The sequence below is a fragment of the Geotrypetes seraphini genome, chromosome 14 (genome assembly GCF_902459505.1).
Source record: "Geotrypetes seraphini chromosome 14, aGeoSer1.1, whole genome shotgun sequence".
In the NCBI taxonomy this organism is placed as follows: domain Eukaryota; kingdom Metazoa; phylum Chordata; class Amphibia; order Gymnophiona; family Dermophiidae; genus Geotrypetes; species Geotrypetes seraphini.
The window spans coordinates 27,711,296-27,738,388 of NC_047097.1; the positions used below are offsets into that span (position 1 = coordinate 27,711,296).

General features: G+C 42.6%; 1 protein-coding gene across 1 annotated transcript in view; it reads right to left on the minus strand.

Moving 5' to 3' along the window:
- Positions 1–27,093, minus strand: part of STRC (stereocilin) — a 109,968-nt gene that overhangs the window by 18,900 nt on the left and 63,975 nt on the right. The window contains exons 18-21 of the mRNA XM_033920781.1: positions 17,592–17,791; positions 14,882–14,972; positions 7,975–8,143; positions 1,196–1,365 (exon numbers count right to left, since the gene is read on the minus strand). Of these exons, the coding sequence (XP_033776672.1) occupies positions 1,196–1,365; positions 7,975–8,143; positions 14,882–14,972; positions 17,592–17,791 (630 nt within the window). The remainder of the gene's footprint in view (positions 1–1,195; positions 1,366–7,974; positions 8,144–14,881; positions 14,973–17,591; positions 17,792–27,093) is intronic.

The window sequence follows — 27,093 nt, forward strand, 5'->3', positions numbered from 1 at the left end:
GTCACTCCAGGTATCAGCTCAAATTTGATCTTATTACAATCCCTGCTGAATAAGAGGAAGAAAATGTTGAAGTTGCAGAGCCCACGCTGCTCCCTGTGACCCTGGGCAAGTCACTTAATCCCCCCATTGCCCCAGGTACATTAGATAGATTGTGAGCCCACCGAGACAGACAGGGAAAATGTTTGAGTACCTGAATAAATTCATGTAAACCGTTCTGAGCTCCCTTGGGAGAACGGTATAGAAAATTGAATAAATAAATAAAAGGTGGAAGACAGAAGGAAAGGTGAGGTGATGAATTCAGAAGGTGGGCAATGTGGTCCTGAGGAGTGCAGTGTTTTGAGACGGGGAAAGAGATTGGGGGAAGTACTTCCTAAGTACTAGAGTTGTTGAAGCATGGAACAGTCTCCCAGAAGAGGTGGTGGAGACAAAAGACTGTCTGAATTCAAGAAAACATGGGATAGGCACGTGGGATCTCAGAGAGGAAGAGATAATGGTTACTGTGGATAGGCAGACTGGATGGGCCATTTGGCCTTTATCTGCCATCATGTTTCTATGTTTCCAGCCTTGATCCTGATCTGATTTTGCCCGTTATGGGACACAGACCATAGAAGTCTGCCCGGCATAGATCATACTCCCCAATCTCTGAAGCTACTGTCAAAGGTCACTTCAGTTATGCACATGAATGTTACTGTTCTATAATTTTAGCATGCAAATGGTGCTTACAATTAGACATTAAAATTATGGACTTAGTGAACAGACTAAGTCTGCAGCCCCTAGTGGAAGATTGTTAATGCAATGGCTGGGATGGATGGGAGGACTGTTTAAAATGAAGGGAGAAGAAGTGGAAGCCCAGTTTAGGGAATGAAAAGTAGGTCTGTCACCATTTTGTATTCCTGCACAGCAAGGGCAGGAGAAAAGGAGGATTGTTCCTTCCTCACAAAGAAACCATAGATGGGATAAAAGGCTGAAGAGTCTGGGTTTGGGGACGATAGAGTAGACCTGGAAGGGTTTTTTTTAATGTTTGCTTTCACAGTGGATGAACAAGGCAAGCAGAATCCAACATTTTTTTCTTGAATTTTATTTTCCTTTTTTTTTTTGCTAATCATTCAAATAAAGACAATGAAATAAATCCAATAGCAAATAAAATTTTAAAAACCCCTAATCCTGTGGTACAGTGGGTGCATACTTCACTGACCTGTTTAGCTTTTGTCAAAGCTGCTTTCACCTGCTCAGTGGATAAATCCCTGTCTTGACTTATTAAAAGAAGACAATCCTCAAAGTCTGCCAGTGTTATCCCCATGACCTGAGAAGCACTCCAGGCAGCTGGGAAAGTCACTCTAATATCTGCACAGCTGGGAATGATTTCTAAAAGAAAGAAAGAGAAGGCAACAACTGAAGAAACATACACATCAAGACACTGCAGCGAGGGGTAGCCTAATGGTTAGAACCAGTGGTGTAGTGAGGGTAGAAGGCACCCCCACACCCTCCTCTCTGCCCCCTGCCACACTAACACCCTCCTTTCCCACCCTTGTAACATATTTATGCATAATCCTTTAAGCTGCTTTGTATACAATCCCTACTATTGTTATTTCGATGCTGTGTTGTGACATGACCATTACTTGTTGTTTTTCTATGCTTGAAAATAAATAAAACTTTTTGAACTTAAAAAAAATATATATATATTTGCCTGGTCTTTTGCTCGTGCTGGCATTCCCTCTGATGTCACTTTCCAGCACCGTGACCAGGAAGTAATTTCAGAGGGACCTAGGCCAGCATAACAGCAGGCTAGAATAGTTGCTTATACTGGCAAAGATTTTCAAAGAGGTATGGGGGCGGGGAAGAGAGGTGTGTGGGGGGGAAAAGAGTTGCGAGTGCCCCCACCAAGATGGCGCCCGGGGCGGTCTGACCCCCCACCCCCCCTTACTACGCCACTGGTTAGAGCGGTGGACTGAAAACCAGGGAAGCCTATTTCAAATCCCGCTGCTGGTCTTTGAGATCTTTGACAAGTCACTCCATTGCCTCTGATACAAACACAAATTGAGATTTCTCCAGGGATAGGGAAATACCTGACTGCACACCACCTCAACAGCTGCAGGCATAAGAACATAAGACTTGTTGATTATTTATTAGATTTGCTATACCACTCTTTTGAGAATCAAATCAAAGCAGTTTATATACCAGGATAAGAAAAAGAAAGATAAAGACTCCAATTACATACGTACACACAGACACAGACACCCACGCCTTTATGAAGCCATGTTAGGCATTTTATCACCAGCCACGGCAGTATTAGCTCTGACGCTCATATAAGCGTCGGAGCAAATACTAACATAACCGGCGACAAAAAGGGCTTCGTAAAAGGGGGGATAAACTAGGAAAGTAACAATCATACTAAAGATAAAATCAATCACACCATAACCTCAAAATAACAGAATTCCAAACTGTGGTCTCCTTGAGTCCCACTCAGTATCTTCCCTCCTTTCCCTAAGAGGAGAAAGGAGGGAAGCAGTTTGAAAGAGGTAAGTTTTTAAGGTTGATTGAAAATTGGAGTTTGACCTTTCAGATCTCAGAGAATGAGGCAGAGATTTCCAGAGGGAAGGAGCGAGGAAAAAAAGTGTGATTATGGGTGGATTCCCTTTTTGCTCCAGAAGGAGTGAAGCCTATGACCATTTAATGAGCAGAGACATCGAGTAGGAACTTTTTAAAATGAACAAGCTATACTTGGGAACAAAAGTTTAATTATTTTATCCCTCTTCTCTGTTAGCATCATATGCATATTAAATCAGAACAATTTTATTAACAAAAGGAAGGCATTAGATCAAAGGTATGAAAATGCATTAAGGATGGAATGTGTGATGGTAGACAGTAGATGGGGGTGGGGGGGGGTGGGAAGAGAGTGTGGCACAGTTGTCAGCACCCTAAGGTTGTGGGTTCAAACCCACACTGCTCCTTGTGACCCTGGGCAAGTCACTTAATCCAGGTACATTAGATTGTGAGCCCACTGGGACAGACAGGGAAAAATGCTTGAGTACATGAATAAATTCATGTAAACTATTCTGAGCTCCCCTGGGAGAATGGTATAGAAAATTAAGAACATAAGAAGTTGCCTCCACTGGGTCAGATCAGAGGTCCCTCATGCCCAGCGGTCCACTCCCGCAGCGGCCCATCAGGTCCACGTCCTGTGACGTGGTTTCTGACTACTCCTGTAACCTACCTCCCCCTCTATCTGTACCCCTCAATCCCTTTTTCTTTTAGGAACCTATCTAGACCCTCCTTGAACCCCTGTAGCGTCCTCTGGCTTATCACAGCCTCCGGGAGCGCGTTCCATGTGTCTACCACCCTCTGAGTGAAAAAGAACTTCCTAGCATTTGTTCTAAACCTGTCCTTTTTCAATTTCTCCGAGTGCCCCCTTGTACTTGTGGCTCCCCAAAGCCTGAAGAATTTGTCCCTGTCTACCCTCTCTATGCCCTTCATGATTTTGAAGGTTTCTATCATGTCTCCTCTAAGTCTCCGCTTTTCCAGGGAGAACAGCCCCAGCATTTCCAATCTGTCAGCGTATGAGAAGTTTTCCATACCTTTTATCAGTTTTGTCGCTCTTCTCTGGACTCCCTCAAGTACCACCATGTCTTTTTTGAGGTACGGTGACCAGTACTGGACACAGTACTCCAGATGCGGGCGCACCATTGCCCGATACAGCGGCAAAATGACTTCCTTCGTCCTGGTCGTGATACCCTTTTTGATGATACCCAACATTCTGTTCGCTTTCTTTGAGGCTGTCGCACACTGTGCTGATGCTTTCAATGTTGCGTCCACCATCACCCCCAGGTCTCTTTCAAGGTTGCTCACCCCCAGCAATGATCCCCCCATTTTATAGTTGAACATCAGGTTTTTTCCCCTACATGCATGACTTTGCATTTCTCAGTGTTAAAACTCATTTGCCATTTTCTCGCCCAGTCTTCCAGTCTCGTTAAGTCCCTTTGCAGGTCTTCACAATCTTCCTTGGTTCTAACCCTGCTGTAGAGTTTGGTGTTGTCCGCAAATTTAATAACCTCACAGTTCGTCCCTGTCTCCAAGTCGTTAATAAATATATTGAACAGGAGCGGTCCCAGAACCGATCCCTGTGGGACTCCACTCGTGACCCTTTGCCATTCTGAGTAATGGCCCTTTACTCCAACCCTTTGTTTCCTGCTTGCCAGCCAGTGTTTGATCCATCGGTGGATATCCCCTTGCACCCCGTGGTTCCACAGTTTCTTTAGCAGCCGTTCGTGGGGTACCTTGTCGAAGGCTTTTTGGAAGTCCAGGTAAATGATGTCTATGGATTCCCCTTTATCCATCTGGCTGTTTATTCCCTCAAAGAAGTACAGCAAGTTCGTGAGGCATAGTGAGCACCTTGAAATTAACTCCTCTCCCCCTTTCACAAAATCACAAAAGCAGTTTCTAGCACCAGCTGAATGTTCTGCAATGCTCCCGACACTCGGAGTTCCTATGAGCATTGGGAGCAGCTCAGAGCATTCAACATACCAGCCAGCACTAAAAACTGCTTTCACAGTTTTATAAGAGGGGGTATAAATCTGGAAGCGGGTGAAGTTGTTTTAACAGAGGGGTCACAAGATCCCCGAGTTTGACACAACAAGGCATCAATTTTTGAATTGCTCTAGATTAGATTAAATAAATAAATAACAAATCTCCCTAATATGAGATGGAAGGAATAGCACAGTTACTTACCATAACAGGTGTTATCCAGGGACAGCAGGCAGATATTCTCTACATGTGGGTGACATCATCCACGGAGCCCCATCGCAGACAGCCTTTCAAGCAAACTTGATTGAAGATCTCAAAGTTTGCTAACGCTGTACCACGCATGCGTGTGCCTTCCCGCTCTACTAGAGGGCGCATCCCCTCCTCGTGGTCTTCAATTCAGATAGCCAGCAAAAAAGCCAACCAGGGGAGGTGGGAGGGTTGCGAGAATATCTGCCCTGCTGTCCCTGGATAACACCTGTTACGGTAAGTAACTGTGCTTTATCCCAGAACAAGCAGGTAGCATATTCTCTACATGTGGGTGACCTCCAAGCTAACCAAAAAGGAATGGAGGGAAAGTTGGCAATTTAGGAAAACAGATTACGCAAAACCAACTGGCCAAACAGGCCGTTGCGCCTGGAAAAAGCATCCAGACAGTAGTGAGAGGTGAAGGTATGAACCGAAGACCAAGTGGCACCCTTGCAGATCTCCTCAATAGGCGTGGACCTGAGGAAAGCGACATCCTGAAAGGACGGCAGAGATTTAATACACTGCTTAAGATAGGACGTGAAAGTAAAGTTTTAATTAAGGACCCTGTTAGCCATCATAGAATTTTGGTACAGGCGCATGCCAAATTTATCCATAGTCCTACCTTCTTGGCTGGACAGGACAGCCGCATAGACCTTGGAAGGATGAGACTTCTTGAGGGAAGACTCCACCACCAAAGATTGGTGGGAAAGCTGAGCCTTCTCGAACTCTTTACAGGGGACCGTCCGGTACCTAGACTCCATCTTAGACGGAATGGCCGGGATAGCATACGGAGTTTCCAGGTTGCGGAAAAAAGTTTGTTGCAACACCGGATTCAAGGGGAACCGCAAGGACTCCTTAGGAGGATAGGGAAGTTCCATCTCCTCCAAATATTCCTTGGTATACCGAGAATCAGACTGGAGGTCCAATTTCAACGCCTTCCCCATGTTCAGAACAAATCTGGTGAAAGAAGAAGGCTAGCTCTCAGACTGCCCCTCAAGGGTCGAGCCAGACTGCAAGGCCGCAGAAAAGGAGAGGGAAGCCTCCCGGGAGTACTGCATAAGCATGTCAATGTCCGCAAGCACCGATGCCAAAGAGGCCCCGCTGAAAGAACGGGGGGGGGGGGGGAAGTTGAGGACAGCTTCCACTTAAGAGGTCCCCGCAGGCGATGACTCAGGAGTCCGAGGCACCAAGGACCGACGTAGTCCCCCTGGAGGGTGCCTGGAAGACGACAAGAGTCGGGGAAAAGACGCAGAAGCTCCTGACACCGATGCCCCACGGATCGAAGTCTGAGTCTGCCCCGGCGACCGCTGGAGACTCGGATCAGACCACACCAGGTCCGAAGCTTTGATGGACCCCATAGTGCGAGGGCCCGGTGACCTACCCCGCCTCGGGGAGGAATCCCTGGGCTTTTTAGCGAGTCTCTGGGAAGAGGGGGAAAGACACCTCGACCGGTGCCTTGAACGAGGCCGGGCGGCGGGGAACCCCGCTGCGAAGGAAGAGGGGAGGACTCAGACGAGGACAGCCATCGAGACCGACGCTCCTTGCCCCCAGGACCCTCGAGGCAACGCTTAGGCTGGTCCGTCACAAGTGAGGTCGAGGACGGGGCAAGCCGAGCCAAAGCAGAGGAGAGCTGCGAGGAGATGATAGCCTTAAGCATATCCTTGAACATCGGCACCGAGACCATATTCGGCCCTACAGGTGCGGCAGTGCGCTCCACTGGGGGTGACCTCGAGAAAGAGTATTCCCGTATGGTGGAGGCACGCTTTGAGGCCTTAGCAGGCGGTTTCGTCAAGGCAGTCCCCATCTGGACGGTCAGAAACTCCGAGGCATGCTTCCTAGGTAGCTGAACTGAACCTGAAGATGGAAGAGGAGACTCACCCGCAGTGGAGGATTTCGAGGTCGAGGGAGATTTTCCCGGAACCGAGGTCTTCGAGGCAGACGTTGAGACCGAGGCCGAGACCGGGTCCGCAGGCAGATCAGACTCCATAGCGAAGAGCTCCGCAATCCGCGCTCGACGCCTCTTGAGAACCTGAGGCTGAAGTCTAGCACAACAAGGGCAAGAGCCCGTAGGATGGTCGACTCCGAGGCACAAGATATACCAGCGGTGCGGGTCAGTGATAGAAATCACCCGACCGCACCAAGTGCACATTTTAAACCCGGTCAAGGGCCGGAACATAAGTCAAAACGTGAGCCGCGGCCAAGGCAAACTGTGAGCCCCCGATTTGCCGAAAACTGGAAACTAGGAAAAGAAAAAAAAGAGCACAGCGACTCCCGTGAGGAAAATTAAGAAGCCACGGTGCGAGAAAGGCACGTAGAAAAACGCAGAGAAGAGAGATGGGACTTTCTAGCTCCGCAGAAAACTAAGAACTGAAGACCAAGAAGAAGGGATGTGCCCTCTAGTGGACCAGGAAGGCACACGCATGCGTGGTACAGCGTTAGCAAACTTTGAGATCTTCAATCAAGTTTGCTTGAAAGGCTGTCCGCCACGGGGCTCCGTGGATGACATCACCCACATGTAGAAAATATGCTGCCTGCTTGTCCTGAGATAATCTAAGAATAAAACATAATATTCCCCCATGGAAGCCTAAGAATGTGAAAGGGTTCTTTATAGCAAGAGCCTCAAAATTGGCAAAAGTCAAACCTGATGTTAGGAGATGTAACTACAAGTGACTCAACGCACAAAAAAACCTTCCTGAATGTAGTCTCCTCCTATTTCATAAAGCAAAATTCATATCCAGCCTATATTTTTATGATATACTAGCTGATCACTCAGTGTTGCCCAGATATTTATTTATCCCAATCTTTCTATATTGATAGACTTGTACTCAGTGATTACGCCACTATAGCTGCACTTCTTTATATACTGTTAACTGACTGTGTGACATCATTCCCCAAGCTTCACACAACTGGTCAAAGCAGCTCCATCTATATAAAATCGTATGTATTTATGTGACCCCCTTCCCACCCCCACAGTATTTTTTCCCAGATAGCAAGTAATATGTATACCAGGTTTGGTTGAATCTCTCCATGCGTTTCAGTTATGCTGGAACATACTTGCATGCATACATACATACACACAAACATACAAACACACATCCAATTTTATATATTATATCGATATAAAACTAACAAATAGTCACCATCCTACTCAAAAACCATTTGCCCTTCATTTGTTGACCATTCAAATCTCTGTAGAAATCCTCTCACCTTGATTCCCTTTGCGTTTTACTATTGGAGATACCAGAATTCTCTTCTTGATCTTCATTCTCTCCTGACCACTGCTTCTTCGCTGTGCACAGATCTGACCCATCGCACTCTCCTCCCAGGATCTTTGACTCTCTAACAGCCACTCCAGACATTCTCTGCTCAGCACATCCTTTGAAGTAACAAAAAAACACAACAAAGTCCAGTGTGTCTCCAACTGACTCTCCTCCTAGACCATGTTTACAATTAGTAGCTTCAGTAAGACTGCAGATCCTGGGCCTGATACAACTGGTTACACACTACAATGAATCTTGAAAGAGATTGAGAAGTTTCAAGTTTATTTAAGTTTTCATATACCGCTCATTATAAAAACTGAGCGATGTACAATAAAAAAAAAAAGGACTAGAAAGAGAGAAAATAAGAGGGATATACACATAGGCCCTCCCTTACAAAGCATCGCTAGCGTTTTTAGTGCCGGCCACGGCAGTAACAGCTCCGACGCTCATGAACATCACAGCTGTTACCACCAGGGCCAGCACTAAAAACGCTAGCACGGCTTTGTAAAATAGGGGATAGTTATAATAATAAATTATATGATAGGATAATAAAGTATAGAGTGTGGGGGAGGAAAAGGGGAAAATATACTAGGAAAGAGGGTATGGGAATTTTATAAATAAACCCTTGGTCAAATAGATGTTAAATATTTAGATTTAATATGCCTTAGTATAACATATCATAGGCATCATTGAATAAAAAAGTTTTAAGACTGGATTTAAATTTAGTTAGAGAAAATTCATGGCCGAGATATAAAGGACAAGCATTCCAAAGAGTGGGAGCAGTCACCAAGAATATGCCCCCTCTTTTATGAATGAATAGCACAGATATTACCGCCGCTGCCTATGAGCATCGGAGCAGTTACTGCCGCTGCCGGCACTAAAACCTGCGCTATGTGGTTGTAAAAGAGAGGGATGGTTTTTCATGTAATATCGTATGTTATATGCCTAGAAGATGGAACAGTTAAAAGATTTTGTTGACTGGAACAGAGTGTACTCGATGGAGTGTATGGGTTGAGTAATCGATCTATATATCCAGAAGAATTATTTTGCCTGACCTTAAATGCCTCTGTGGGAGTGAGACAGAGGAGATAGTGGAGAGAGAGAGAGAGAGAAAAAGAGAGGAGATGTGAATAGAGAAAGTTGAAAGATAAGTGAGTGGGAGAGGGAGAAAGAATGGGATAGTGGGAATGATAGAGAGAGTAGGGATGTCCCTAAGGGAGGGAGGCCAATTAATCCCAAGAGGAGAGTGAGGCTCTTGTCCTCCTGTGCCTCAAATACAGGAGGCACATAAGGAGGAACCACCACCTGCCTCCCTTCAATGTATCTATGAGAGCATGGAGACACATATGCAACACCCTATACCAGTGAGTACCACAGTCAAGAACACTCCTGTGTAACCAATGCAGAGAACAGTTTGCACAAATCCATTGAATAATTTAAAAAGAAAAAAAAAAAAAAAAAAAAACAGGTTTTTTTTAGATATTTGGAGAGTTTTGCATGGTTTCAAGAGGGATTATTCTTTCTACTCTGCGATGCGTGATACTTTTATTAGAATTGATTACTGGTTTATGTCTTCTGATTTAATTGCCTTTATAGTAACATTGGTACCAGGTGTCTTGTCAGATCATTCTCCTGTTACTTTTCAATTAAGAGATTTTTCTAGTAATATTCCAATTAAACCAGTGTATCGCAAACTGTGTGCCACCCAAGATTCCAGGTGTGCTGTGAGACACCGGGGAGGAGGAGAGGTGCCAGCTGACTGCCTCTCGCTGCGAGAGGCATATCCTTTAGGTAGTCAGCTGGCGCCAGCCCCAGCGCCTCTCCTCTCTACACCTCTTCCCTTCCAGCAACCCCAATTGGTGGCTCAGGGCCCCGTTTGAAAGGCCTTCATGCAAGCACATACATCGATGTGATGACATCATCACATCAATGTCCACGCACTTCTGGGTGCCTCGAGCTGTGACCACCACGTTTAGTGTGCTGCAGCATTGCAAAGTTTGCACGACACTGAATTAAACAATCGCATTTTAATAAACAATTACTTAAAAATTAACTTTTTCTGGCCCAATTAATATGATGCATGAGATGAGTATGGTCATTTTAGTTATAATGATGATACTCGTCTAGTACATTTTGAGATGCTGGTAAGGTAGTTTTGAGGTCATACATCTAATAATAATAATAATTTTATTTTTTATATACCGCCATACCCGGTGAGTTCTAGGCAGTTTACATCAGTTAGATTAGGATCTACGTTTGCACGCAGATTTACAAACAATTTAACAACAATGTAACAGGAAAACCGAAATTGACAGAGTATGGAGAGAGCTTGTTGAAGAAATTAACAACAGTGTAACAGGAAAACCGAAATTGACAGGGTAAGGAGAGAGCTTGTTGAGTAAAGGGAAGAGAAGCTATTATGAGGGGGGAGGAGAGCAGGGGGGGAGGAAGGGGCGGGCGAAGTGTAAATATGCAAGGGAGGGGCCATTAGGGGTCTTGTTTGCTGAATAGATAGGTTTTGAGTGATTTTCTGAAGTCGAGGTAGGAGGGGGCCTCGAGTATCTAGAACTTCTGCTCATATTAAATAAATAAAAAAAGCAGCTAATAAACATCTAGAGATTTTACAATCATCTTATTCTACTTTGGAATCCCTCTATATTAGTTTATTCATTTTTTTCTTGTACTGAATTACTGTATTTTCATAGTTTGTTATTTTTTAATTGTATTGAAATATTGTGCTTACTTTGTTATATTATAAAATAAATAAGTTATTGGACTTTAAAAAAAAAGATTTTCACTGAGTCTTTAAAAGGAAGGGAGTGATCGCTGACGGATAAACAATAACAACTACAGGTTTGTGGTCATTAAGGACTCTTTGTCTGTTGTCCGATTCCACGCCAGCTTTAGAACGCACAACAGCAGCCAAGAAATTGAACAGTTTCCTGGCATCAACAAAAGCACGTTCGCAAGCCGAGATATTATATTTCCTGCCTTATACTGCAGGCAATAGAGAGAGTTCTCATATCACCAAGCTCCCAAAAAGAAAGCAATCATGACCAGGTCAGGTTTCTTCCAAGAAAAATCAGTAGAGGGCATGCGTGTTCACTGGTGAAAGGAAAATGTGAGCTAAGTTTAGGAAAATAATCTGTTTCTCAAGGAGCAGCCAGATTTCAGCAGAGTTTGCGTCTTGGGTGAGGATGAGACACCAACAAGTCTCCAAGGTCAGTCAAGGGCCAAGTCTTGGTCATTATTTTCATTTGCATGAAATGTGAAGATTGTATCATTTCAAAACCATTAACAAAACCCACTTGTGGGTGTTTGGGGTTTTGTTTTGTTTTTTTATAAATCTTTATTCATTTTTACATCTTACAACAAGTGTATCAATAATTGACAATTGAGATTAAATACATCACTTGAATTTCTATCATATTTAACATTAATATATAAAATTTAAACCCTTCCCTCCCACCCCTATCATAACATATGCAATCAAATATATCCTATAAAATATTCTTTTTTACTGATCCAAACATTTAATAAAATTTAAAATTTCCCCCCTCCCACCCTTCACTTATATTGTACATATAATGGAAAAATGGTATCTATTCATTACAATAATTTGTCAATGGCCCCCAAATATAAGATTTTTCCATTCCTGAATGGCCTGCTTTAGCTGCAACCATCTAAACTTTGTGATTTATTAAGACCATATTTATGCTGCAGCTGTGAAAAATCAAGCAGTTTACCATTTGAAATAACATCACTTAAAATCCATATACCTGCTGTCATCCAATGCTTTTCAGATAACCTTAAATCCGCCAATTTGAATCTTGGATTTTAACCATATAGTTTGATTTGTCGATTTATAGATTGGAATAGATGTTAAATTACTGACATATCGCAGTTTCCCATGTATCCATTAATATTCTGTTCTCTTTATACAATCTAGGCATTTTAATGCTAATAACATGACAAACATAAAGGGAACATGAGTCGCCATTTCAACCACAACCAGTCTGGGGTATTATCAATGAGCTCTGGGAGGACCCAATACATACCAAGTTTTGGTTTTTAGTGCATTCCATTTTGTTCATGGCAAAGTTTTGACAGCTAATATTTGAATTAATTTTAAGCCCGGTAATGTCTTTTTTTTATTCTTTTGCAGTTTGAAAAAAGCTGCAAATTGATTACTCAACAAACAAAAGAATCAATCATGGGCCAAAATTGTCAACTGAACTTAGGAACTTCAGTTTTTGGAAGAAAATTCACCTTAGATGGCTAAAACTAAGGCTCCTAAATTTAAACTTGCTATTAATTTGCCTACAGTAGTGTATCGTAAAGTATGTGCCCCGGAGGATTTCAGCTGTGCCCCGATTTTCAGCGAGGAAGAAAGGTGCCAGTGTCGACAGGACGTGCCTCTCGCAGCAAGAGCACGTCCTGTAGTCAAGTCAGCCAGCACCTGCATCTCTCTTCCTCATGGTGTCTCCTGTTCTGACCTGAGGAAGAGGGTTTTGGTCTCCAAAGTAGGTAAAAAAAATTAGTCCAATAAAAAGATTATCTTATTTCCATTTTCTATTTATATACATTTATCAATACAATTATAATGCTACTTTACTATAAAGCTAAAAAAAAAAATTCTACCTTTTGTCGCTTCTGCTTTATCTTCTTCACTTTCTTCTTTCCATCCAGGGTCTGTCTTCTCTGTCCCTTCCATGCAGCATCTTCCCTCTCTCACTGTCCCTTCCCTCTATGGGCTAGATTCACAAACCTGACTTCCGTGCCCGATCCCTGCAGGCCCGACCAATTCACAAAACAAAAAAATTAAAATGAGGGCGATCGGAGGAACGTCCCCCTCCGACTGCATGGATTGCTAGTGTGCGATCCGACACATGTGCAGACCATCTCTTTGCCTTGTCCATGGTCTGCACATGCTCTCTCCGCACAAGAAGGCAGGGAGGGAGGGAGGCAGGCAGGGAGGGTGCAATCAGCCAGAACACGGCCTCTTAAATGTCTCAGCCCAGGAGTTTGGCTTAAGATGAAATCCAGCCGCTTACAAGACGAGAGCTGAGAGGCGGCATGGCCAGAGCTCCCTTTTCCTTTGAATGGCTCGCCCAGAGCAGCTGTGGCCAAACGAGCAGGGAACTGAGTATTGTAGACACTTTAGGGGAGTCGCTGGTAGTCCTCAGTGGTTGCTTCTCTCTTCAAGACAATGAAGTTTTAATTTATACAAACCTGCAGATAACTCCCCGAGCTGGAGAAAGGACAGGGCTCCCAAAGAAAAGCGATAAAGAGCACAGCCCTGGAGAGACTGCTTCTGTTTGTTAACCCGCCCGACTCTCCTGCTCTCTGCCGCCTTCCCTGCAGTGCTAGCCCGTGGGTTTAAAGCAGGGCTGCACTGCGGTGTGTTCTGAACACGCCATAGTGCAGCCCTATTTTAAACCTGTGGGCTCGCACTGTAGGGAAGATGGCAGCAATCCAGAGTTGGGGCAGAGAGATATATTCTTGTCGGGGCAGAGAGTTGAGAGTGGGGCAGAGATAAATATTTTTGTCAGGGCAGCAGAGAACAGAGCGGGCAGAGAGCAGGACGGCAATGGAGCAAGGACGTTTGTGACTGGTTCCCAGCAGTCGCTTCTTGTGTTGATCGGCCAGCCCAGTCAGTTTGCAAGATTTCTTTAGTGAATCACTCAAAACCCACCTCTTCCAAGACCAGGACCCTTAATGCCCCTTCTTTATCAACCAACACCTCTCCCCCCCTACCAAACTACCCCTCCCCGACCTACTCTCCCCTACTTCTACTTCGTTGTTCGCAACTTTGAACAATTTGGTATTGAACCGCTTGTAACTGTTTAATTGATGTGAACCGCCTAGAACTCTTCTGGGTATGGCGGTATATAAAAATAAAGTTATTATTATTATTCTATTTCTCTCATTCTGTCTTCACCTCCTCCCCTATGCTCTGGCATTTCTCTCTTCTCCTTTCCTTCCATCCTTCCTTCCCACCCCAAAGTCTACCATCTCTGTCTCCTTCCCTTCCCTACCCCCATGCCTTGGCATCTCTCTCCTCTCCTTCCTCCTCCATGGTCTGGTATCTCCAGTCTTCCTTTCCCTCCCTCCCTTCCTTCCCCGGCATCTCCTTTCCTTCCTTCCCCATGGTCTGGCATCTCCGTTTTCACTCCTCTCCCTTCCATGGTCTTCCTTCTCCCTCCCTCTCCCCAATTGGGTGCATTTCCCTCCCCCTCTTTCTGTCTCTCTCTTTGTCACTCCCCAGTTGTCAACGCAGCGTTCAGAACTCACTGCTCTTGCTGGCATTGGGCCTTCCTCTCTGCCAGGTCCCGTCTACTTCTTGTTTCCATGAAGGCAGGACCCAGCAGAGAGGAAGGCCCAACACTAGCAGAGAAGCAAATTATGACTGCTGCCACTGCTGGAATAAGTTCTTGGAGTAGGACCATGGCATCAACCCTCACTCATAGCACCCTGTTATGGTATGCCACTGATGCTGTATACCACCGGGCAGGGAAGGAAGGAGAGATAAGCTGGACACCATGGGGGGGAGGGGGACAGAGAGAGAGAGGCTGGACACTATAGGGTGTGGGAGGGAGGGAGAGAAGTGCTAAGCATTATGGGGAGTTACAGAAGGACAGATAAAGGCTTCACAAGGGGGATGGGGAGGCAGGGAAGGAGAAAGATGCTGGACATTTAGGAGGAGGGCCTTGAACCTTGGGTATCAGAAACCCTTAGGCTGGTCCTGCCTGAATCATTTTAAGACCAAACATCAAAGTCAAGTGAACATCTGCAGCATTCTACAAAATGCCATTTTCATGTAGTCCAGTACAAAGAAAATAGCAGGTTCTGACCTGAGGCAAAGTGTAAAGAGTCTCTGTTGTTAGATAGAAGATCAGCCTCCCCGCCTGCTCCAAATCTTTCAAGGTCCAATGTGCTGGATTCCTGTGAAAGAAGACTTGTTTACTAAAGGTATCTGTTTTATCAGCTTCCGCAGGATAACCATTAACCACCCCACTGCCTCTTACCAATTTCTAACACCCCCCTCACAAGCCCCCAGACTGGCAATGCATGCAGTGATTTGTGATAGGCTGTAAAAACATCATGAATCCCACATCAAAATTAGCTGTTATCAGAGCCTGAATTCCCGCTTTATTCAGAAAGACAAGATGATCAATTAACCAAAAAATACCCAAAAGGGTTGAAGAAGCAGCAGTAAAGGCCAGAATTCGGGGCTGGATTCAGTAAATGGCACTCAAAATTCAGTGCTGAATGGTATTCTATAATAGGCATACTGGGATCTGCACTCATCTTTGGGCATGAGAAATTACACCAACTGAAACAAGGTATAAATCCTAGCATACAAGCTGGATGCGGATCCACACTATTCTATAGAACTGCATGTAGGGCATGGAGCAGATTTGCATGCCTGCCACCTCCATTATATGCAAATCTGTCTCATGCATATTTATTAGGGCTATCCCGAAAACCCGATTGGCTGGTGGTCCTCCAGGACAGGGTTGAGAACCACTGCTCTAGGAGACCTCTTGCCTTTGGGCTTCCCTAATCCATTCTGCTCCAGGGAACTGAACCACCTCCCAGACTGAGCCCCACCTCTCTGACATGGCAGGTTAGTGCCACCTGCAGTAGAGTGGCTAAACTGCAACCTCATTGTTCCTAAGGACCCTCCTCCCTCACAGAGAGCTATTGATGATATATATTGTTTTATCCTATTATTTTATTGTTTGCTAGTTTATTTTGAGCTTTTATGAATTGCCTTGAACATCTTTCACATAGTGTCAATGCAGACATTTGAATAATAGAAAGTGTGCAACAAGCAGGGAAAAAACCACTTATGACAATGAATCTAAGCAAACAGGAGATAGATGATTCCACAGGGATATTTTATTGAAAATTTATCAACTTGACTCAACACGGCCATACCATATCCCTCTTCAGAAACATAGAAACATGATGGCAGATAAAGGCCAAATGGCCCATCCAGTCTGCCCATCTGCAGTAACCATTATTATCTCTTCCTCTCTCTAAGAGATCCCACGTGCCTATCCCAGGCTTTCTTGAATTTAGACACAGTCTGTCTCCACCACCTCTACTGGGAGAATGTTCCAAGCATCTACCAACCTTTCTGTATAAAAGTATTCCCTTAGATTACTCCTGAGCCTATCACCTCTTAACTTCATCCTATATCCTCTAATTTCAGAGCTTCCTTTCAAATGAAAGACTAAAGTCATGCGCATTTATGCCATGTAGGTAAGGTTACCAGATTTTACATTAGTAAAGTCCAGATCCCGAGACCTGCCCCCAGGCCCGTCCAGTTCCACCCATCCCCGCCCCATTGTTACAGCTTTGCCCTCAGCTCCGCCCACAGCCCTGCCTCCACTGATTGTTTGTTGGCCAGGAAGGCATTCACGCATGCAATGATGCGATGCGATGACATCAAGTGTGCGTGCTGTCACCGCGTTGTATCTGCGTGTGCGTGGTTGCCCCCTCCTGATGCGATTTCTTTTCAAAACATAGACAAAGTGCCGGGTTTTGAAAAGCCGTCAGGACAAGTCCTCAAAAGGAGGACATGTCCAGGGAAATACAAACATCTGGTAACCCTAAACGTAGGTATTTAAACATCTCTATTATGTCTCCCCTCTCGTGCCCTTCCTCCAAAGTATACATATTGAGATCTTTAAGTCTGTCCCCATATGCCTTACGATGACGACCATACACCATTTTATCAGCCTTCCTCTGGACCGACTTCATCCAGGTGTGTCCGAGACATGTCAGGCAGCCACCGTTATGAATTGTTTTGAAAAGAGAAGATGGAACTTCTATCCACTTGGGTGTTGTCTATAGACCTTCGACTCAATTGCAGCAAATTGACAAAGATCTGATTACGGATGGATATACAAAAGTTGGGAAAGAAAAGGGAGGTGCTGTTGCTGAGTGATTTCAACCTGCCGGATGCAGCCTGGAAAGTTCCATCTGCAGAATCGGAAAGAAGTAGGGAGATTGTGGATGCCTTTCAAGGGGCTCTGCTCAGACAAATGGTAATGGAACCCATGAGGGAAAAAGCAATACTGGATCTGGTGCTCCCAAATGGTGAAAGTGTCACTAATGTCTGAGTGAGGGCCCACCTGGAAGTAGCGATCATCATACGGTTTGGTTCGACATAGCAACCAAAGTGGAAGATGGCTGCACAAAACTCAAAGGGCAAGATTCACTTTACAGTAGATATCCTACCAACAGGATGATTGGATAGACTGGAGCGAGCTTGAATGGCAATTTCAGCATTTGGAACCTAGGACAATACCTGGTGGACTTTACAGTCTATGACCCAGAAATATCAAAGAATAGACAAGTTAATTTAATCATGGATTTTTAATGGGTATAACTAATGGGCAGAATAGATGGACCATTCAGGTCTTTATCTGCCATCATTTACTATGTAACCATTTGGAATACATAGGACTTGGTAACTCACACATCTCTCATATGACATAAGCATTTTCATTGAATTCAACACACAAACCAGTAGAAGAAAAGCCACTTTACCCCAGCACGTCATCCTCTGTTAACAGTCTCCCAAGCAGCTCTGTGAACTCCTCTGGGAGGCAGAACATTTTCAGTTCCTCCAGGTGTAGCCGTAAGCTTTCCTTACTGAGCTGAGCTAAACTTTCTTCCTCTAGGAACCCAACCATTGGGCCCAATAGATCCAGAACCTCCCCTGTTATCTCAGCAGCTCCTGGAACTCTCTGACAACAAAGATGTTTCACAAAAAGAAAAAGGAAATCCATTTGATACTGGCAACAGGTACATCCCAGCTGTATGTTCTGATTGTGTATATTTCATATTTTTTTTATATCTAAGAAGACAAATCTACAAGTAACATTATCAGACAAATATTCAATGAAGCAAAAGCAACTGAACCTCAAAGAAATTCTTCCCTGAAATGCCTTCTTCCTAGGGAATATATTTTTCTTTGAACAGTTCTTGTCATGAAGCAAGATGAGCCCATAACTGATGACTTACAATAACTGAAAGAAATTTTTAATCCATTTATATATAATGTCGTCTCTATCCTGCTTGACAGAGAGCGGTGTCTTATTCACCCAGAGATTTACTATAACTGCTGTGCAACGCCACCAGATACACATCTGCTATCAAGAAATCCCCTGATGGAGCTTCAGGGTTAAGTGCAATCTGGGTCAAGAGTAGTGCTGCCCGATTCAGGGAAAAATTTTGATTTGATTTGATTCAGCCTATTGAATCAATTAGATTCACTTTTCCTGCCCAATTGGGCATTTTTTTTTTTTTTCTCAAACATCCTGGCAGGTTTATTATGTAGTCTTTCCACCCACTCCATCCCTCTTTGCCCTCTCCAATCCCACACCGGTTCTCTGGTGTAAACAAAAAATACTAGTGGGCTCTGGGCTGCATAGGTAGTCAAATAGATATGTATTAATAAGGATCGACTGAAAAATCCTCTTTCATTTTGAGTCTTTGTCAACACTAGTGCTGCCCGATTCAGGGAAAATTTTTTTGCTTCGATTCAGCTTTTTCAATTCTTTTCACTTTTCCTGCCCAATTGGGTGGGGGGGTTATTTATTTATTTTTTTAATAATCTTTATTCATTTTAAAATAATTTCAATAAGTGAATAATAAAACATTTACACTATAGACATCACTTAAAATATTACAAGATTCTTACAGACCAATAACCCTCCCAACCAAATTATTCTTTATCATTCAAGAATCTATAGATCTGTCATAATTCTGGAATTCACTACATATTTGGGTGAGGGTTTAAAAAAAAAAAAAGTTCTGGTGGATTTATTTTGTAGCTCTACACCCACCCCACCCCCTTTGCCCTCTCCTACCCTCACTGGCGCTGTGGTGTAAACAAAATAAACAAAGACTTTCCTCTCTGTTAGGTTCTAACTCACGTTCACTGTCTAACCCTAGCTCTGACTGGATACACATTTCAAATCCAATATATTGTAATCACAAAATTAAAAAAAATTATTTTTTCTTTTTTTTTATTTTTAAATATCTTTATTCGTTTTTACATTATGCAAACAAGTGTACAATAATTCAAGTCATACTATACATTCTTCACTTGAAACTCTACATTCATTTTATACCATAAACTATCTCCCCTCCCTCCCTTTCCATATATTACCCCTCATAATGTCATAAAACCCACCCATCCCTCCTCCCCCCTACATATATTTAATGGGGATAAATATAATTATTTATTTATTATAATACTCAATTAATGGTCTCCACACCTCTTTAAATTTCTTATAATAACCTCTCTTGATTGCCAATGTTTTTTCCATTTCATACACCTGACAAACCGAACTCCACCAGAAACAATAATTCAATCCTCTATAGTCTTTCCAGTTATGTGTTATATGTTGGATGGCAACTCCTGTTAAAATCATTAACAGTTTGTTATTATTCGATGAAATTTGACTTTTGGCCCTCATAGACATTCCAAACAAAACTGTGTCATATGATAGGGCCACAGGATTCTCTAACATACAATTTATTTGACCCCAGATCAATTTCCAAAAATTATTAATAAAAGGACAATAAAATAATAAATGATCTAGAGTTCCAGCCTCAAGATGACAATGCCAACATCTATTAGACTTAGAGCAATCCAATTTTTGTAAGCGAACAGGGGTCCAGAGTGCTCTATGCAACAGGAAAAACCATGTTTGCCTCATAGACGCAGACATTGTACATCTTATCCTCCAAGACCAAATACGTGGCCATTGAGATGCATTAATTTGATGCTTAATCTCAATGCTCCAAATATCTCTAAGTACAGTCCTTGGTTTTTTATTTAAATATCCAGATAATGTTTTATACCACTGTGCGGCCTGGTGACCCATAAAATCTGCCTGGAAGCATAAGAATTCTAGAGTAAAATGAGTATTTAAAGACTTCCATTCAGGGAACCCTGCCTGAATAGCCTGCTTCAATTGCAACCACTTATAACTTTGTTTTTTATTAAGTCCAAATTTATGTTGCAATTGTGAAAACTCCAGCAGCTTACCATCATTAATAACATCATCTAAAGTACGTATTCCTGCTTCAATCCAATCCTTCCAGACAATCATAAAACCGCCTATTTGTATCTTGGAGTTCAGCCATATATTTTGACAAGTAGATTTTTGAATAGTAATAGGAGTTAAGTTGTTTACATACTTTAATGTTGTCCATGTGTCCATTAATATCCTATTGGTTTTCCTTATTCTAGGCATTTTAATGCTAAGCAGATGACGAAGCCTGATAGGAGACATGAGCTGCCACTCCAACCACAACCAATCTGGAAGCTTCTCCATGAGTTCTGGGAGGACCCAATACATACCTTGGCGCAATATATAGGATTGATGAAACCTATAAAAATTTGGAAAATTTACCCCTCCCTCCTCAATTGGTTTTTGTAAAGTCACTAGAGCAATTCTTACAGCTTTACCCAGCCAAATAAATTTACTAAGAATATTATTTAACTTTTTGTAAAAAGACCCCTGAAAAAAAACTGGTATCATTCCCATTTGATAACAAACCACAGGCAATATCATCATTTTGACAGTTTGAACTCTTCCCCACCAAGATAAATGTAAAGGATTCCATTGCTCACATAACTCTGTTACTTTTTGCAATAAACTTTTTTCATTCATTATAATTGTCTCATCAAGGCTGAGGGCAAAGCAGAAGCACAGAGAACAGAAAAAATGCCCGAAATCCAAGAGCAAGTGGCCCAGGTAAATGCAAAGGTGGAAGAAAAACGACGGAACCTGAGGTGCTTATATGCAAACGCAAGAAGCCTCAAGGCCAAGATGGGTGAACTAGAAGTCGTGGCCAAGGGGGAGGACCTGGATATAATTGGAATTGCAGAAACCTGGTGGACAGAGGAAAATCAATGGGACGTGGTGCTGCCGGGGTACAAGCTTTACAGGAGGGACAGGACCCACAAGAAGGGAGGAGGCATAGCACTATATATAAAGGACTCTATCCACTCGGTCGGGATAGATATGGCAACAAAGGCAGAGGGGCTGGAATCACTATGGATCAAATTACCCGGAAATAAGGGTGCAGGCATAAAACTGGGGTTGTACTATCGACCACCTGGTGCGCCAGAGGGAGTCGGACACGACTTGGAAGCAGAATTGAGACAGGAATGCAGGACTGGAAGTGTAACAGTGATGGGGGACTTCAACTACCCGGGAATAGACTGGAGTACTGGTCACTCCAACTGCACTAGGGAGACAGGATTTGTAGAAACTGTGAAGGACTGCTTCATGGAGCAACTAGTCAAAGAACCGACGCGAGGGGGTACTACTCTTGACCTCATCCTAAACGGATTAGGGGGGCCTGCTAGAGGGATAGAAGTGGGAGGACCACTAGGCAATAGTGATCACAACACGATCAGATTCACATTAGAAAGAGAGACACCCATAGTAAGGAGGACCGCAACAACTGCACTGAATTTCAAGAAAGGGAACTATGTTGCTATGAGGGAAATGGTGGGGAGGAAGCTCAGAAACATCTTTAGGATGGAGACTGTGGGAAGCGCCTGGACCCTATTCAGGGACACCCTGCAGGAAGCACAGAGAATGTACGTCCCCAGTTTCAGGAAAGGCTGCAAGAACAAGCGATCAAAGGACCCAGTTTGGATGTCAACAGAAGTAAAGAGGGCGATAAAGGACAAAAAGGTATCCTTCCGGAGATGGAAAAAGGACCCAACGGAGGAAAATCACCAGACGCACAGGAAATGCCAAAAGGAATGCCACCGGGAGGTTAGAAAAGCAAAGGGGGAATACGAAGAGGGGCTGGCCAGAGAGGCGAAAAACTTCAAGGCATTCTTCAGTTACGTTAAGGGAAAGCGACCAGCGAGAGAGGAGGTGGGGCCGTTGGACGATGGGGATAGGAAGGGAGTGATTAAGGAGGATAAAGAGGTAGCTGAGAGGTTGAACACGTTCTTCTCGTCGGTTTTCACGAGTGAAGACACATCTAATATACCGGACTCAGAGGAGCTCATGAGTGGGGAACAGGCTGAAAAATTGGATCACATAGAGGTAAGTAAGGAGGATGTCCTCAAACAGATAGACAGGCTAAAATGCGGCAAATCGCCGGGCCCGGACGGGATCCACCCAAGGGTTCTGAAGGAACTAAGACAAGAAATAGCAGGCACAATCCAGCATGTTTGCAACCTATCCTTGAAAACTGGTGAGGTACCAGAGGACTGGAAATTGGCGAATGTCACACCTATCTTCAAGAAGGGATCGAGGGGTGACCCCGGGAACTACAGGCCGGTGAGCCTGACTTCAATTATAGGGAAGATGGTGGAAGCTATGATCAAGGACGGCATTTGCGAGCACATCGAGAAAAATGACCTATTGAGAACAAGCCAGCACGGATTCTGTAAGGGAAGGTCGTGCCTTACGAACCTTCTGTACTTCTTTGAGGGAATAAGCAGTCGGGTGGACAATGGGGAACCCATAGACATCATTTACCTCGATTTTCAAAAGGCTTTCGACAAGGTGCCACATGAAAGGCTGCTTAAGAAGCTGTGGAACCACGGGGTGGGAGGGGATGTGCACAGATGGATCAAGCACTGGTTGTCGGGCAGACTGCAGAGGGTCGGAGTAAAAGGTCAATATTCTGACTGGCGGGGAGTCACGAGTGGTGTACCACAGGGGTCGGTGCTGGGGCCATTACTCTTTAACATATTTATCAATGACCTGGAAAAGGAGGCAAAGTGCGAGGTTATAAAATTTGCAGACGATACCAAACTGTGCGGCAGAGTTAGGACCAGGGAGGAGTGTGAGGACTTACAAAGAGACCTGGACAAGCTGGAAGACTGGGCAAACAAATGGCAAATGCGCTTTAACGTGGACAAATGCAAGGTCATGCATATAGGGAAAAAGAACCCGTTGTTCAACTACAAATTGGGGGGGGTATTGTTGGGAGACAGCAGACTTGAGAGAGACTTGGGTGTGCTGGTGGATGCATCACTGAAGCCATCTGCACAGTGCGCAGCAGCCTCGAAAAAAGCCAACAGGATGCTTGGCATCATAAAGAAGGGCATAACAACCAGAACAAGGGAAGTCATCATGCCATTGTATCGGGCGATGGTGCGTCCGCATCTGGAATACTGCGTTCAGTATTGGTCGCCGCACCTCAAGAAGGACATGGCGGTACTTGAGAGAGTCCAAAGGAGAGCAACGAAAATGGTAAAAGGGCTGGAACACTGCCCATACGCCGAGAGGTTGGATAGGCTGGGGCTCTTCTCTCTGGAAAAGAGGAGGCTCAGGGGAGATATGATAGAGACCTTCAAGATCATGAGGGGCATAGAGAGGGTGGATAGGGACAGATTCTTCAGACTGAAGGGGACAACAGGTACGAGGGGGCATTCGGAGAAACTGAAGGGAGATAGGTTCAGAACAAACGCAAGGAAGTTTTTTTTCACCCAAAGGGTCGTGGACACTTGGAATGCGCTACCGGAGGAAGTGATCAGGCAGAATACGGTACAGGGATTCAAACAGGGATTGGACGGATTCCTGAAGGATAAAGGGATCATGGGATACTGAGGGAGGAGCTGGGATGTAACACAAGTATAGAAAACTAACCAGGTAATGAGTATAGAAACCAAACCAGGTCGTGCATGTGCAAGACCGGAGGGTTAGGACCTCGATAGGAAGACAGGACTTAAATGAGAAACCAAGGTGGCAAGGGAGCCCCTTCTGGTGATACAGACAGGTCGTGACCTGTTTGGGCCGCCGCGGGAGCGGACTGCTGGGCGGGATGGACCTGTGGTCTGACCTGGCAGAGGCACTGCTTATGTTCTTATGTTATGTTCTTATCCATATACCTAAGTATTTTATTCCTTCTTCTTTCCAAATAAAAGGTAATGAGTCAAATAATCCTTTTGTGCAATGCACATTTAAAGGAAGAACTTCTGATTTAGTCCAATTTATTTTATATCCTGAAAACTTTCCAAATCTTTCAATCAAAACCAATAAATTTGGAATGGTTGTTTCCGGATTCCTCAAATGAAGTAATATATCATCCGCATATGCAGAAACTTTATATTCTTTATCTTTATGCGGTATACCCTGTATCTCCTCCTCTTGTTGAATAGCTAATAATAAGGGTTCAAGCACTATATCAAAAAGTAAAGGAGACAAAGGACATCCCTGTCTAACTCCCCTTTGCAATTTAAAACAATCAGAAAAATTATTATTGATATATAATCTAGCAACAGGAGAGCTATACAGAGTTTTAATCATTTGTATAAATCCCGAACCAATACCAAACCACTCCATGGCCTGATACATAAATGTCCATTCCACACGATCAAAAGCTTTCTCTGCATCTAGAGACACAGAAAAAGCCGGATCTCCAATTTCTTTTGTTAAATATAACATTTGCAATGCCAATCTGGTGTTATTAGAAGAGTGTCTCTGAGCAACAAACCCTGTTTGATGCATACCAACTATGTGAGGAAGAGCTTTTGCCAAACGTGTAGCCAAAAGTTTGGCTAATAATTTACCATCTACATTTATCAATGAAATAGGCCTGTAATTTGAAACCAACATGGGATCTTTATTTGGCTTCGGCAAAACAATAGTTAATGATTCTGCCATAGTGCCTGATATACAACCTTTCTTTAGTTGATTCTGATATAAATTTAATAAATGAGGTAAAAGAGTATTTTGAAATGCTTTATAAAACTCTACCGTAAAACCATCACCACCTGGAGCGGTCCCTACTCTAAGAGATTTCAATGCTGTTTGTAATTCTTGTAAAGATATTGGATTTTCCAAACTTCTTTTTATATGATCAGGAATCTTCGGACCTTCAATATTATTTAAAAACACTATACCATCTTTTTCTTTATTTAAATAAGACTCAGAAGAATACAGGTTTTTATAATAATTTAAAAACTGTTTTAAAATAGGACCAATCTGAAAATGAGTTTCACCTTTTTCATCTTTTATTGCATTCAATTTCATCTTTCTTTTTTTCACTTTAAGATAATTAGCCAATAATCTTCCCGCCTTATTTGAACTACCATAATACAAAGCTTGCTGACACATAATATTTTTTTTAGCCAAATTAGAAGAAATCTCATTATATTTATATTTTGCTTTTAATAAAGTTTGCAACGTAGAATTCTCCCACTTATTAATCAATTTTAATTCTAAATCTTTTATTTCGTGTTCCAGTTCCGTAAATTGCTTATTTAATTGTTTTTTAGAATAAGCTGAAAATGATATAATTTGCCCTCTCATCGTTGCTTTAAAAGCATCCCATATTATTTCTGTAGATATTTCCTCTGTAATATTATTTTGAAAATATTCATCCATTTTTAATTGAAATTCTTCACAAAATTTTGGATATGCAAGCAATGCATTATTAAATCTCCATACAGGCCTACCATTATCCGGGTCATTAAAATTTAAAGAAATCCACACTCCTCCATGATCTGATAAAATTATTGGTTCTATAGAGGCTTGTGTAACATCTTGTATTAGCCCATCAGAAACAAGAATATAATCAATTCTAGAAAAAGATTTATGAACATGTGAATAAAACGAAAAATCTCGATCATTAAAATGAAGAATTCTCCATATATCTTTTAAATTGCAAGAATTTATTAAATTATCCAACCCTAAAGATTTTAAAATTTTACTAGGTTTTTTATCCAATAAAGGGTCCACAACAGCATTAAAATCTCCTGCTACTATCAAATTATTAGCAGCCAGTGGTAAAATTATTGGTTGTAGAGTTTTAAAATATTCAATTTGATTCGAATTAGGTACGTACACATTAAATAGCGCCACGGTATTATTGCCCATACTCATGTTCACATGCACCCATCTTCCTAATTTATCTGCTTTCACCATATTAAATCCTGCTGAACATTTTTTATTTATTAAAATTGCTACCCCAGCTTTTTTCCCCACCGCCGGTGCAAAAAAGCAATCTCTCACCCAATTACCAATTAGCTTTTTTGATTCATCTCCATTAAGGTGAGTCTCCTGTATGAAATAGACATCCGCATTTTGTTTTTTTAAATATAGCAATACTTTTTTCCTTTTTATCGGGTGGTTGAGACCATTAACATTTATTGAAAAAATTTTTAAAGTCATTATATCAAATCAAAACAATAATCAATAATATTCTTCACATCAATATTATAACCTCTTTTCCCCTTTTTAAAATTATTATTAGAACCCATCCCCTCCCCTATACCCCTTCCCATATTCTTAATCCCCTCCCCCTCCCATCCCTCCCTTAAATTACTTGCCAACTTTGAAACGCACACCTTGACTAGGCAATAGATAAACTCCCCACAAGCTATATTTATAATTTTAAAACCATTAGCCAGATCATTATCATATTAAAATGAATATCATTTTATCACACAAGACTTCTTTATCAAGGATTACCTCTTTTTTTTTTTTTCCTTTCCTTTCCCCCATCTCTCATGAACCCTCCCTTCTCTACTCACTCATTTCCATTAAGATATTATTGAAATACATAAATAATCACACCAAATTTTAAAATTACATTCATCCAAACCACATCCATCTTTCATGTCAGATTACATCACATTCCCTCAAGTTAAATATCACTTTTAAATATTATTAAATATATAATGGAAATCTTTTTTCCTAACTTTTCCTATTCAAAAAGTCAATAAATTCCCCAAAACAACAATTTTTATCCCTTTAACATAACCCTCCTAACATTCCATACCCATTTCCACACTAGCATATTTGCTACCCTTTTAATTTCCACTCCATTCACAACATTCTCATATCATATGCTTTATATTATAACATCCAAACTTTCCTACATCCTTCGCTTTTACCAAAACTTCTAATTAATTTTTTTTTTTTTTTTTTTAATCTCCTCGTATATCCACCATTATTTATATTAAGTTCAGACCAATTTTTATCCCAAACAACAATATTATGACTCTTGTTGCATTAATAGATTTGCAATTTTAAAACTATAGTCCATACATAAC